We start from the raw sequence: 15208 nt of genomic DNA, 5'->3' as shown, positions 1-15208 counted from the left end.
GCACGCTTCTATTTTAGGGCTTTTGAATTTACAGTTCCTTCCGCCTGAAACACTTACCCTCCATTTATCCCCATGGCCAAGTCTTTTATTCCTTCAATTCTCTGCTCAAAACTCTAACAGAGATGCCAGTCTTGCTTACATGATATAACATTGTCTTTACCCCCCCACCACTCCTACCACCACCACATCACTACAGCATCAGCACGAACACCACCATCCCCACAATGACCACCACCATTCTCTTTCATCCTTATCCTACTTTATACTCTCCATAGCACTTACTGTCATCTCACTTTTTTATTTGCTTGTTGACCATCTTCCCTCCCTAGAATGTCAGCTCCATACTGTTGAATCCTTAGCAGTTTGAAGTGAGTCTGGTATGTGGTAGGTGTCCAATATTTTACTGAAGGATTAAATGAATGAATGAAATAGTAAGTTCTTTGTAGGCAGGAACAGTACACTCTCTACTTGCCTCAGCTGTTATTAAATAGAATGCAACCTATTGTTGACTCAGTGAATGGAAAGTGATTGGGATCTTTTGCCAGTGATATTCATTGATTCTGTTTTCCTCCTTCAAGTTGTCTGTTTTCACTTTAGGATTTGTTTTGAAGATAGGGCAGTGAGGAAAAAAGCTCAACTTTAACTTTCATTGTTTCTATACACTTTATTATTGTTAGCCAGGCTAACATTTTGGCCTTCGCTACAAGTCTTTCTGTGTACCTTGTGTACATTCTGAATAGGAAAACACTCTGATAATTCTGTTTTCTTGACTCAGGACCATGTCTGGACGAAGACTTCGGGAGGCAGTTCAAGAGGTAAATTAAAAACGGAATAAAATATCCATACGCATTTTTATTTAGAAAAGAGAAAAGAATTCCCTGTGATCTGGCACCTTTTAAATTATTCTTTGCGAAAATGACGACAGTTTTACACATCTTGAAAATAACGGCTGGAGGTGAAAATGAAATATTAATGGCATAAGAACAAACTTAAAAAATATAAGAGAACTACAGTAAGATTAAAATATTTCATTTGTATTTATGTACGAATAATTTAAAAATGGATAATGGTTTTATGGATTCAGTAGTAAATGACCCCAAGTACATTAGTATCTTATAGTCCTGTGTAAATAGAAATCTAACACATGTTAAAAATGCTGTATTTTATTTATATTTGTGATTTTCTTTACATTCAGAAAGTATTGTAAATGGTTCTAAGATGACATAATCAACAAATGTTTTATTATTTGGAGCTGGAAATAACTCCTGTGGTTAGCTAATATGTTCCCATTATACTTTTTTGGAAATTGATAAAATATCTGTATTTTGGTAATAAGATTCTGCATCTGCAAATGCAATCGTTAAGATGTTTGGAGATCCATTGACTTGCCCAACTATAGTGCAGAGTTATGGCTTTAAGTTTTCCTAAGGGATCCTTAGATACTCCTGTACTCCTAGGCAGTTTTGATCATTAGGAAAAATATTAAGATAGTTACCTTACACTAATGATTCATATTTATAATTGTATGTTAAGTATAAGTAGGATGATAATACACTATAAGATGAAGAGTAATTTTATTGCACTCTCCCTTTCCCCCTAGGAATTTGCAACTTATGGGATGCTGAATATGACTGTTGTTATTTCAGGTCTATGCAATGTATATACACACTACATTACCACCTATGAAGAATACCAGGTAAAATTAAAAGTTCTCATCATTTAAATGAATTATACCCTGGTCAAGACTATTGCGTCAAATGCAGAATTTCTTTGTGGACTTCCTCAATCGTGTTTTTGAGAGGTGATTTTGTTTTAGGGCTGGTAAGAGAATGATAAGCCAGAGGTTGTATTTGGGAGTTCTAGGTTGACCATTTCCAAGTTCAGGTCAAAATTCTAGTCTCACTGACTTCCACTTTCCCTGAAATAAATTACTCTGTCGGGGGCACTGATAATAAGCCTGGGTTATGGCATACAACATTCCTAACTCTATCCTTAATACTTCTGGTGCCTTAAACTTCTGTAGAACCTGGGAAAAACTCCCATTGATAGCTTCTGTTTATTGAGTGCACTGCCTAAGCAGCTTGCAAATGTGATCTTACATAATCCTCACAATTAGCCCTGACTGAAGTAGGGTATTATTATATCCATGATACAGATTAAGAAACAGAGCCTCAAAAAAATTAGGGAGGCTGCTGCCTGGTAATGCGTTTTTGTTTACAAATAGTACAGAAAGTAGCCCAAGTACTTTTAAACAACAGTAGTTAAAAACGTGAAAATGGTGTAGAGTTCCACAATTAATGGTTTCTAATACATCTGCAGGTATAACTTGGCAATCCATACTGTGGCACACAGGCTACCCCTTGACAAATACTCAGTAATTCCAGCAGTAGAGTCTGCCCTGCTGCCCTCTGTTGACTTTACTGAAGGGTCCCTGCCTTCTAGGAAATTCTGTTGAATAAAGGTTCTTAACTGGGGTAAACTTAGGTGTGAATAAGTTTTCACGTATCCACTTTTTCATTTATCTGTAACTGTCTTTTAGCATCTCTTTCAATTATGAATGTAGGCAACAAATGACAGAATATTAGCTGTACCTCTGACTTTTGTCACCAATAGGAACCATGAATATTTTTCATATCACAAATAGTTACTGCACATCTGGAAATACCTTTTACTCTCATTGCTATTTTAAAATCACAGTAGTTATTAGATCTGCTACTAGGTCTTGTTACTCAGTAGCATCATACAGAAGCACAAACATTCCTCTATTGCAAAATTGGTTTATTATTGTTTGATTTCAGTTGAATGGGTTTCCTTTGTCAATCCATGTATTTTATTTTATGTGTTTAGAAATGTTGCTCTGAAAGGGGTCCATAGGCCTCAGCAGACTGCCAAAGTAGTCCAAGGCGCAAGTAAAGTTAGGAACCCCTACTAGCTTGTCTCCTGGTTAGGGACATGAAAAGATTAGTATTAATTAATTAATTAATTAACTTATTCGGTCAACAGATATGTTTTGTGAGAGATACTGTACTAGCCACTATCTGGGCATAACAGTGCCTTGCCCTCAAGACCACTAGAATTTATGGGCCAGTAAAAGACATAGAAGAAAGCAGGTGATTACACTTCTGTGAAAGGGATGCACAAGGTGTTGTGAAAACGAAGAGAAAGAGCATCAGTTTAGACTGGGTATTTGAAGTTGGGGACTGGCAGATTTTCACGAAGATGTAGAATTTGTCCAAGTTATTGAGAATGAGTAAGGACTAATTAAGCAAATAAAAGTTAGGGAGGGTGTTCCATATTGAGGGAGCTACATACACAAAGGTCCAGAGGGGCAGACTTAGTATATTTAAGGGGCCATAATTAGTTGAGTACCATGGAATTAGCATGATGACGGCAGTGAGACAGGGGCTAGAGTGCGAGGCAAGGGTTAGATCGATGGAGAGTCTTTTATGCTGTGCCTCAGAGCTTTGATTCAATAAGGAAGATTTTGGGGGAACTGCAGTAGAATTTAGAGGAAAGAATGCTCTGTTGAAATCTGTAATTTAGAAAGCTCACTAGGCTGGCAGTGTAGGAAATGAATTGGAAGGACAAGTGTAGAGGCAGAGAACTGATTAAGAAGCTGTAGTTATGATCTGGGTGAGAGCTAAGGGTTTGACCAAGGTAAAGCAGTAAAGAAAGAGGAAAATGAAAAAATTCAAGAGATGTTAAGTAATGATGACTTGGAGACTTATAGGATATAGGATGAAGGAGAGAGAGTAGGTCTAAGCTGACTGCAAGATGATCCTGGCATGGGAGACTGGAAGGATGGCCTTCACTGAGATGAAGAATGTTGCAGGGAAAGCTGATATATTTGGAGTGATGAGTTCCAGGTTAGATTTGATGAACTGGCGGTTTCTGTGGAACAACCAAAGCCTTGGTGCTCAAGTAAAAGGAGTTGTATTTGCTTCCATTTTATAGTTCTATGATGGGTTAAATGTCCTTCTCCAGATAGTTCCATCACCCCCCAGTTTATCCAGGAGTTACTAAGACTCTTATTTTTCCTCATTTTTTTCTCCTGCTGTACTCTTTGGGGGAAAACATTTATATTACAAGTACTTAAGATAGACATAAACTCAGGAGCTATTACTCTCTTTCAGGTTAACTGGACTGTTGGTCCAAATGGCATAAGCCAGGAGAATTCTTCACTGCCTTGAACAAGTAGTTGTTGGGAGCCATTTACTTTTGCTGGTAAATGGAAATGCCCACTCTCCTTTGTCATAAGTAGTCTTGAATTATGTCAGTTTGGATTATGCAAGATGTGCAGTCATCACCCCTCACTAAAATGCAACACCTCTGTAAATGGATTGAAATATGCAGAATGGTATAAGACTCTGTTCTGCCTCTCCTGCAGGCTCAGCGGTATGAGGCAGCATCCACAATTTATGGACCACATACTCTGTCTGCTTACATCCAGCTTTTCAGAGTCCTTGCTAAGGCCATTGCTACGGTAATCAAAAATTGTATGTTTGTGTGTCTCAGGGGTGGGGAGATGCAGAGGGAAGCAAAAAAGACCTTAGCTTTGAGTGTTCAGTTTCTTTGAAAATCTTTATATTTAAAAATATTGTAGTTGTGAGGTATCTCTAAGAAGTGAAACTGGTAAAATAAATTCAGAGTCAATTAACATCTTTTGGTAGCGACCACTTTTTTCATACCTATTATCCTCCCAGTCACCTTGTGAAGTATGGAGGTATTTTTCCCCATTTTTCAGATGAGCAAATAGGTTCAGAGATGAGAAGTGATCAAGCTTACTATAACTGTGAGTTGAACCAGTGCTCTCTAATCTTGGTCAGTTTCTCTCCAGTTGCTTCCTGAATTGAGTGGTTTATCAGTTCTGAGATGCCCATTTTCCATATTATAACATCTCTGAAATTGGGATGTATTGGGTTGGCCAAAAAGTTCATTCGGTTAATGAATACATTGTTTGATAAAGTTCTTGGTGAAAATGAAAAATGTCTTTTACTTTTACCTAAAACTGAAGAAACTTTTTGGCCAACTCAATATCTTCCAATCAAAGGAATCTTACAATTATAGTTAGTAGCATGTTTTCACTTTCTTGGTGGTTCAAAAATAATAATAGTTATTATAATCAATAGAGCCTTAGATTTGATAAAGTGCAACAGTGTCTTGGAATGTACACACACATTGTATCTACCTAAAATCTGTACACCTAAATAAGTTTACTTAAAGTAACTCAACTTGTGTAAATCTTCCCTCTGGAATATAGTTTATGTATGAAGCTTCACTCTGGTGTCAAAAGATTAGTCAATAAGCAGGATAAGGACTTCAATGTGATAAATGGACCCTTGTACAATACCACATAAGCCCCAATAAAGGCTGTGAGGCAATGATGGCATAGCAAAGACAATAAAGCCCTTTCACAGAAAGAGCTTGGATATATTAAATTGAAGCAAAACTGCTGTTTCTGTAGGTCAAAATAGTGAAATATGGGCAATTTCATATGTCTCCATCTAATTAGTTATTGACTGTGTGTTTGAAGTTTCAGTACAAGGTATTTACTTTGGATATATTTTAATTATCAGGTTATTGTTTTATCATAATATTCTTTTCAATTTTAGGTCTGATACTTTTTTTAAAAACAGAACTATTTTTAGTTTTCATCATAAAAGCTAACTATTTGTAGAATCCAGATTATACAGAACAGTATAAACCTCTAACCCATCTCTAGAGATAACCACTGTTTAACTTTCATGCAATTACAGGTTTATAGCTCTTCCCATGGAAGTAGAGTCATCAAATTTTATAGTGATATTTAGGAAGAAAAGTGTGATTCGTTTTGTGGAAATTTGTTTCAGAATTTTACAGTTACGTGTCTAAGAATATCTATGTGATCTTGAAAAAAAAACCCACTGAGTATCTGCAAGCCTATCTTCCCATTTGCAAAATGAGAATGATAATGAGTAGGTTATGTGGCTGCTGTCAAGATTAAACATATAAAGCAAGGATTAAAGTACATCAAGTCCATATGAGGACTATTTAAAATTTGAGATTAGAATTTTGGTGACACTATTAAAGGTGGCAAATTCTGTGGAAAGTATAGATTAAACCAGTCATGATACAGGCTGATCTTAACTTTTAAATTAAAAATATATTTATTATATTCTTTAATGAGCACAGAGAAGGATTTAGGAAAAAACTTGGTAGTGACTTTGGATAAGAGAGACTCAACACTTTTTAAACCTGAAAAGAATAATTACAGTGTCATGTTGCAGAGGCTTATCATGTGTTTCTGTCCGGAGTCATACAGTTAAAGAATGGCTGTCCCAGAATCTAAACTCGTGGAGCATGATTCCTAGCTTACACTCTAGATTATACTGCCTAGGGGAGTGAAAGTGTTACCTGTGACTGACACTTTCTTCTAGTCACAAAAGTTAAAATTACGGACATCTAGGCTCCTATTTCAGCAGAGTTCCCCTCGCATTTTGTTACAGTTGTTAGCTCTTGGGAAGAGGGAGAGGGAGTGGGAAAGTGAGTGTGTATGTGTTTGCTTTAATGAAGGCATTTTTGGGGATCTGGGGGGAAGGGTCTTGACTCTACATTGTATGCTTCTTAAGCAAGTGCTCTCTGTTCTAGGATACAGTAGCCAATCTGAGCAGCGGTCCAGAGCCTCTATTTTTCAAAGGCCTGATGGCCCCATTAATCCCTAATACTGTGGATAGAGCGCCTGTAGGCACAACTTTTGGGGATGTCCTGCAGCCAGCCAACCCTAAATACAGAGTGGTAAGACTCGCAGAGAGGTCTTGGGATCCTTCAGAAGACTGTGTGGGGATGGGGGGAAAGATGTTGCTTAATGTCACCACCTGCCTCGAATCATGCCTCGGGCCAGCTGTTAGCAATGATTTAGAAAATTGTTCTTATCTCTGCAGAGGCTCTGAAAACATGCAAATGGGGAAGTATTTATTTTTCAGTTGGTAATTGTGGAAAATTGAATTTCTAAAATTCAAATTATTCCTTTTCTTTTTAAAGGGATAGTCCTGGAACCATTCATTGTAGCATAGAAAAGTTGTCTATGATATGTCAAGGATAGGACAAGCACATAGAAATGAAGCAGGATTTCTACCACTACTATCTGATATAGATCTTGTGTCCTGCAACTTTGCTAAATCATTTATTAGTTCCAATAGATAGTTTTGGTGTGGATTCCTTAGAAATGTCTATGTATAGTATGTCATCTGTGAATAAGAACAGGTTTCCTTATTCCTTTATGAATTTCCTTTGTGGATGCCTTTTAATTGTTTCCTTATTGCACTGGCTAGAGTCTCCAATGCAATGTTGAAAAGAAGTTGTAAGACTGGACATCCTTATCTTGTTTCTAATCTTAGGAGGAAAAGTATTCAGTCATTAAGTATAATGTTTTCTTTAGAATTTTTGTAGATGCCCTTTATCAGGTTAAAAAAATTCCCTTCCATGTCTAGTTTGTTGAGAGTTTTTATGAAGAAAAGGTGTTGAAGTTTTTCAAATCCTTTTCTGTGTCTACTGAGGTGATCATGTGGTTTTTGGTTTTTATTCTATTAATAGGGTGTATTGTATTGGTTGATTTAAGATATTAAATAAATACCCTTTAGTAACGGTATATAATACTTTTTACATGTTGTTAAATTTGGTTTGCTAACATTTTTCTAAAGAGTTTTGTACTCATGTCCATGAGGGGCATTTGTAGTCTTCTTTTCATGTGTCATCTTTGTCTGCCCTTGGTATCAGGGTGACACTGGTCTCAGTAAAGGATTAGAAAGTGTTTCCTCTTGTATTTTCTGAAAATATATGCAAAAGATTGATGTTATTTCTTCCTTAAATATTGGATCAGATTTACCAGCAAAGTCATTTGAATTTGGGCTTCTTTTTATGGCAAAATTTTAAATCACTAATTCAGTTCCTTTACTCGTTTTAGGCCTATTCAGATTTTCTGTTCTTGAGTCAATTATGTGTCTTTCTAAGAGTTTACTTTGTCTTTAGGAATTTTCCCATTTCATATAATTGTCTAATGTGTTGGGATAAACTTGTTCATAATATTCCCTTATAATTCTTTTAATTTCTGTAAGGTCAATAATGATGTCCCCTCCTTCTGCCTGATTTTGCTGACTTATGTCTTCAAAGAGCCATCTTTTAGCTCCGTTGATTTTATCTGTTTTTCCATTTCACTGATTTTTGCTCTAGTGTTTCATTTCTTTCCTTCTGCCTGCTTTGATTTTATTTTGCTCTTCTTACACCGTCTTCTTTTGCATTTCTTAAGGTGGATGCTTAGGTTATTTTTATGTTTTAGTGTCCTTTTTTAATTCCTCTGTTGGTTTTTTACTGTGTATATTTTTAGCTGTTTTCCTGGTAGTTATTTTAGGGACTTGAAAAAGAACTCTGTTTCTTCTCTTTACACTCCACTCAGTACTTCTGACAGCAGATGTGTGGAGGTTTCCACCCACCAAGTAACTCTCCGGTTCTCTGTGGACACCAATTTGATGTCCTACAATTCAATTCAATTCTGATGGTATTTACTTGGGGTTGGCACAGATCCCACAGGTTAAGGGCTCAGTCCCACTAGACTTCACCCTCCCCCTCACCTCCCGCTCCCCATACACACATATTTCAGACACCAGTGGCAAATCCAAGTTGTCACCTGTGCTTCTAACAGCCTGGCTATAAATTGTAGATTCCCATGACCTCCTCCTCAGGTTTAATGACTTGCTAGAATAGCTCACAGAATTTAGGAAAATAGTTTACTTACTAGATTACCAGTTTATTATAAAAGGATACAACTCAGGAACAACCAATGGAGAGATGCATAGGGCAAGGTATGGGGGAAAGAATGCAGAGCTTCTTCAGCCATGCCACCTTCCCAGAGTCTCCACATATTCACCAGCCTGGAAGCTCTCCAAACCGAAAACTTTAGGGATTTTTGTGGAGGCTTCATTATGTAGCCATGATTGACTAAATCATTGGCCATCGGCAGTTAACTCAACCTCCAGCTCTTTTCCCTTCCCTGGAGATCGGGGGGTTGGAGTTGAAAGTTCTAACCCTCCAATCACAGGGTTTGTTTGCTCCCATTCAGAGGTGATGCATAAGTCTGCAGCCACCAGTTATCTTAATAGCATACAAAAGACACATTAGCGGAGATTCCAAGGGTTTTACGAGCTGTGTGCCAGAAAATGGGGGCAGAGACCAAATATATATATATATATTTATATCTCACGTCACAGAGCTATAATATGCATCTTAACTAACCACAACCTACTTTAATATAATACTAACTTAATTCTAAAAAATACAAAAAGATTCTTCCCAAATATCTTTTTTCCCTTTCCCATTTTTGGTGATATTGTCACATATTATATCTACATGTAAATGTAATAATACAGTGTTATAATTATTGTTTTATAAAAGCTTATGTCTTTTAAAGACATTAAGAAAATCTATGAAAAAGTATATTTAGAGCTTCCCTGGTGGCGCAGTGGTTGAGAGTCCGCCTGCCGATGCAGGGGACACGGGTTCGTGCCCCGGTCTGGGAAGATCCCACATGCCGCGGAGCGACTGGGCCTGTGAGCCATGGACGCTGAGCCTGCGTGCCCGGAGCCTGTGCTCCGCAACGGGAGAGGCCACAACAGTGAGAGGCCCGTGTACTGCAAAAAAAAAAAGTATATTTATAGAAAAATTTTATTTACCTACATATTTACCAGTTCTGGTACTCTTTATTTCTTTTTAAGAATTTGTATTATCATCTAGCATCATTTTCTTTCAGCTGGAAGGACTTCCTTTAGTGTTTCTTGTAAGACAGTTATACTAACAACAAATTCTCTCAGCCTTTGTTTATCTGGAATGGATTTATCTTATCTTTGAAGAATGGTTTTGCTGCATTCTTGATTGAAAAATTTTTTTCTTTTATTACATTGAATATGTTATCCTGTTACTTTCTGTACTTCACTCTCTAATGAAAAGTCAATTGTTAATTTTATTGTAATTTCTCTGTAAGAAATGAATCACTTTTGCTGCTTTCAAAATTTTCTTTTTGTCTATGTCTACCACTAGTTTGCTACAATATATCTAGATGTGAATTACTTTGTGATTATCCTACTTGGAATTTGTTGAGTTCCTTGGATCTATAAGGTAACATTCATCAAATCTGAGAAGTTTTCAGCCATTATTCCTTCAAAAAGTTTTTTGTTCTTTTCTCTCTTTCTTCTAGTTTTGGGACTTCTGTTTTGTGAATGTCAATATACTCGGTGTTGTCCCACATGTTTCTCAGGCTCTGTTAATTTTACTTCAATCTTTCTTTCCCTCTCTATTCTTCATATAGGATAATTTATATTGATAAATTCTAGTTCACTTATTCTTTCTTCTGTCATCTTACATTTGCTGTGAAATCCCTCTAGTGAATTTTTCATTTCAGTTGTTGTGATTTTCAACTCCAGAAAATTCTCTTCACTGTCTCTGTTTGTTAAATCATTATCATTATACTTTCCTTTAGTTCTTTAAACCTGATTTATATTAGTTCTTAGAACATTTTAATAATAGCTCCTTTGAAGTCTTTGCTAAATCTAACATCTGGGGACACAGAGAAGCAATTTTGATTGTTCCTTTTTTCCCCTTAGTATGGGTGATACTTTCTTGTATGCACATCTCATTTCATTGTTGTTGTTGTTTGAATACTGCATGTTTGTTGATATATTGTAGCAACTCTGGATTCTAGCTTCACTTCCCCACCCCAGAGTTGTTATTTTTGTTTATTTGTTTGCTCATTTAAAACTTGACTGGACTAATTAGTAAAGTCTGTCTCTCTTACAATGTATGGCTGCTATATCTTTGCTCAGTTTTTTATACTTGATTTTAAGTCTCACTCTCAAGTGTTGCTTCTGTGATTACAGAACTTAATGTTCAGCTGGATATTGTTCAGAGTTTGTATTTAGGTGGCTCAAGAAGTAAGAATTTCAATCTCTGCTGATGGAACTGTGTGGGCTAGGGTATGCATTCAAACTTCAGACCATTTTCAGTTTTCCCCAAATTTTAATTTCCACTGGGGTCTCTTATATCTCGTCTGCACATACATCGAGACATTAGCCAGGGATATATGAGTGGTTTGGGCCTGCTCTGTTCTCTGTGTATGATCATAGCCCCTGATTAGTCCAGGATAGGATAAGAGCTTATTAAAACTATGACAGTTATCTTCCCCACAAACTATTAAATCACCAATTACCAGTCTAGCCACTATCCCTCAATGTTTGCCTTCCACTGAGATCACCACTTTAAATGGCTATGTTCCAAATTAAGTAAGTTCCTTCTGGCAGCAGCAGAAAAGCTGTTGATTTTATGGCCTTCCCTGCTCTGGTTGAAATATAGTACTACAGAGGATGAGAGCAACCCTGGTAAGAACACCAAAAACTTGCACTGTGCTTACCACTAAGTTTAGTAGTTTTAATGAACAAACATTTCTCAGCTTTTGGTTGATAATTGAAGTGCCAGAATGGTTATTTTTAGAGTTACATATCATCCAGCAATCCCACTCCTGGACATATATCCAGAGAAAACTCTAAAATGATATAGGCACCCCAGTGTTCACAGCAGCACTATTTACAATAGCCAAGATATGGAATGGAAGCAAACTAAATGTCCATTGACAGATGAATGAATAAAGAAGATGTGGTATTATATAATATACAATAGATACTACTCAGCCATAAAAAAGAACAAAACAATGCCATTTGCAGCAACATGGATGGACCTAGAGATTATCATACTAAGTGAAGTAAGTCAGACAGAGAAAGACAAATATCATATGCCATCACTGATATGTGGAATCTAAAATATGATACAAATGAAATTATTTACAAAAGAGAAACATACAGACATAGAAAATAAACTTTTGGTTACTAAAGGGGAAAGTGGGGAGGGAATAAATTAGGAGTTTGTGATTAGCAGATACAAACTACTGTATGGAAAATAGATAAACAACAGGGTCCTACTGTTGCACAGGGAACTATATTCAATATCTTGTAATAAGCTATAATAACCTATAATGGAAAAGAATATGAAAAAAGTATATAACTGAATCACTACACTAGAAACTAACATGACATTGTAAATCAACTATTTCAAGAGGTAAAATAAAATTTTAAAATGGTTATTTTTGACAGTGTTGTCTATTTATATAGTTGCTTTTTAGGGAGGGGCCTACTGACCTCCTCACTCTTTCATGTCAGAAACGTCTGTTCTATACCACTACTGTTTGAATTGGCACATTATATTTGTAGTGGGGTTGTCTCTCATAGTTAAGGTGAGTGTGACTAAGCAGGAAATTGTGATGGTAAGAAGAAAAATCAAGGACAAGAACGCTTTTAAGGATTAGGAAAATTTGGCTAACTGGATACAAATTTTATTTTTTTAAGTGAACCATGATATTGGCTGCAGGGCTGATTGCTCTATATAAAGAATATACTGATTTTTGCAGAAAATTCTAATTGTTGTTGAAACATTTTCCTAACCATTGGTGAGACTGGCTAATTTGATAATCTCACTGGTGAAAATGAAGAAAATTAGAAAAAATAAATTAATGCTAGTTATTCAGGGGAGTTAAAAGTAAATAATTGAACAGCACATCTCAGTTTAGATGGTCATCATTGATTATGAATCCATGGACTGTTTTTATTAAAAAATGTTTTTAATATGGGCTAGGTCTTGGAGGATGAATAGGAGTTCACAGAGCCTGTCAAGACATACCGCCTCTAGGTATGTGGACTATAGAGGGCCTAAGGTGGAGCAACAGGTGGGAAATTACCTGTAAAAGGTCTTGTGTGCCATAGTAAGTCATGTGAAGACTTATTTGTTTGTTAGTTTGTTATTATAAAAAATATTTTTATTGATGTATTATTAACATACAATAAACTACATATTTAAAGTATACAGTTTGGTAAATTTTCACTATTAAGGCCATTTACTTCTTCTTGAATGATATTTAGTAGTTTCTGTATCTCAAGGAATTTGTCCATTTCATTTCATCTAAGTTATTTGAATTTGCAGGTGTAAAGTCATTGCCAATTTTTCCTTATTGTCTTTTACATATCTATAGAATCTGTATTGATGTCCCCTGTTTTATTCCTGGTACTGATAATTTGAGCCTTCTGTTTGACTTTTATCTCTTGATCATTCTGGCCAGTGGTTTTATTCCATTGATATTTTTCTGGTCTTTGTGTTACTGTCATATATTTTACTTTTATATGATTTATCAACTCCATGATGGATTGTTGTTATTTTTAAACAGTAGATTATTTTTAAAGAGACTTAAATAATAAGAGAAAAATATTATATTAACTCACAAATTAACAACTGACTCTTCATTTCTTTTTGTAGATCCAAATTTCCATTTAGTGTCATTTTCTGTTTGCTTGAAGGACATCTTTTAACATATTTCTTTCTTCTTTTATATGTTCGAAAATGTCTTTATTTTACTTTCATCTTCATTTTTAAGAATATTTTTACTGTTTATGGAATTCTTGGTTAGCAGTTTTTTCTTTTAAGACCTTAAGATTTTGCTGTACTGTCTTCTGGTTTACATTGTTTTCAGTGGGGAAAAAAATCTGCTGTCATCCTTATGTACGTTCTACTCTGTGTAATGTGTCTTCTTTTTCCTCTTGTTTTTAGAATTTTTTTCTTTTTATTTCTAGTTTCCAGCAATTTGATTTTTTTTTTTTTTTTTTTTTTTTTTTTTTTTTTTTTTTTATGCGTTACGCGGGCCTCTCACCGCTGCGGCCCCTCCCGCCGCGGAGGACAGGCTCCGGACGCGCAGGCTCAGCGGCCATGGCCCACGGGCCCAGCCGCTCCGCGGCACGCGGGATCCCCCCAGACCGGGGCACGAACCCGTGCCCCCCGCATCGGCAGGCGGACTCCCAACCACTGCGCCACCAGGGAAGCCCCAGCAGCAATTTGATTTTAAGGATCCTTGATGTCATTTTTTTTATGTTTCTTGTGCTTGGGGTTCATTGAGCTTCTTGGATTTGTGGGCTTAGAGTTTTCAGCAAATTTGGAGAATTTTGGCCATTATTTATTCATTATTTTTTTCTGAATTTCTTCCACTCTTCTATCCTTTGGGAACTCCAATTGCCTATATATTAGGTGGCTTGAAGTTGTTCCACAGCTCACTGCTGCTCTGTTCATTTTTTTTCAGTCTTTTCCCCTTTTAAATTCTGTATAGTTTTTATTGCTCTGTCTTCAAATTCAGTAATCTTTTCTTCTGCAGTGTTTAATTTGATAATTCCATCTAGTGTATTTTCTTTATAGATACTGTAGTTTTCATCTCTAGGGGTTTGGATTAGGTAATTTTAAATAAAAATCTTCCACATGTCTACTTAACATGTTCATTCTTTCTGCTAGATTTTTGAACACACAGAATAGTTATAAGAACTGTTTTAGTGTCCTTGTCTACTAATTCTATCATCTAATTCATTTATGGGTCAGTTTTGATTGAGAGTTTTCTCATTATGAGAAGAGCTTTTCTTTCCTTTGTATGCTTGATAATTTAGATGTCAGACATTGTGAATTTTTATCTTGTTAGGTGTTAGATGTTCTCCTATTCCTGTAAATATTTTTGAACTTTGTTTTGGGGTGTTATTGAATTATTTGGGAAGAGTTTGATTTGGGTGGGTCTTTTTAAGTTTTTAGACAGAGCTGCTTTTATTCTAGGGAAAATCTCTCCACCCTGCACTTAAGGTAGAATTCTTTTGAATTATGAGTTTTCCCATTCTGGCTGGTGGGAACAGGAACTTTTCACAGTTCTCTATGAGCCTGGGATTTTCTCTCTATTTCTTTTAAATGATTCTTTTCCTAGGTTCAGGTACTTTCCTTACATGCATGCAGAGTTGAAGGGAGCCTTCTGCAAATCTCCAGAGTTCTCTCTCTGTGTACCTCTCCTTTCTATGGTCCTCTCTTTTCTCTGTTACTCTACCCTGTGAACTCAAGACCACTTGGCTGTCTTGGACTCCCACATCTATTCCTTAACTTACATAGACTGCCTAGCATTGCTTGATTCTGCCTCCTTATGGTGTGGCCTGTAAACTCTCTGAAGGCATAAAACTGAGGCAATTGTAGGTTCATCTTTTTCATTTTCTGTCACTCAAGCATCACTGTTCTTATGCCTACTGTCTTTAAAACCATTCTTTAATACATATTTGTCGAGTTT

The 15208-nt window shown here is 36.2% G+C and overlaps 1 protein-coding gene across 4 annotated transcripts in view; it reads left to right on the top strand.

Annotated features, from left to right (window-relative positions):
• The window catches only part of ASAH2 (N-acylsphingosine amidohydrolase 2), a 121250-nt gene that overhangs the window by 95227 nt on the left and 10815 nt on the right, over positions 1-15208 (top strand). For 3 of the 4 annotated variants that reach the window (XM_032609339.1, XM_032609340.1, XM_032609342.1), the window contains 4 exons: positions 776-815; positions 1601-1696; positions 4388-4483; positions 6628-6774. In XM_032609339.1, coding sequence (XP_032465230.1) covers positions 776-815; positions 1601-1696; positions 4388-4483; positions 6628-6774 — 379 coding nt within the window. The remainder of the gene's footprint in view (positions 1-775; positions 816-1600; positions 1697-4387; positions 4484-6627; positions 6775-15208) is intronic. The other variant, XM_032609341.1, reaches the window with a different exon arrangement.

This window comes from Phocoena sinus, chromosome 16 (assembly GCF_008692025.1).
Source record: "Phocoena sinus isolate mPhoSin1 chromosome 16, mPhoSin1.pri, whole genome shotgun sequence".
In the NCBI taxonomy this organism is placed as follows: Eukaryota; Metazoa; Chordata; class Mammalia; order Artiodactyla; family Phocoenidae; genus Phocoena; species Phocoena sinus.
This window is presented reverse-complemented; position numbering and strand designations above follow the sequence as displayed.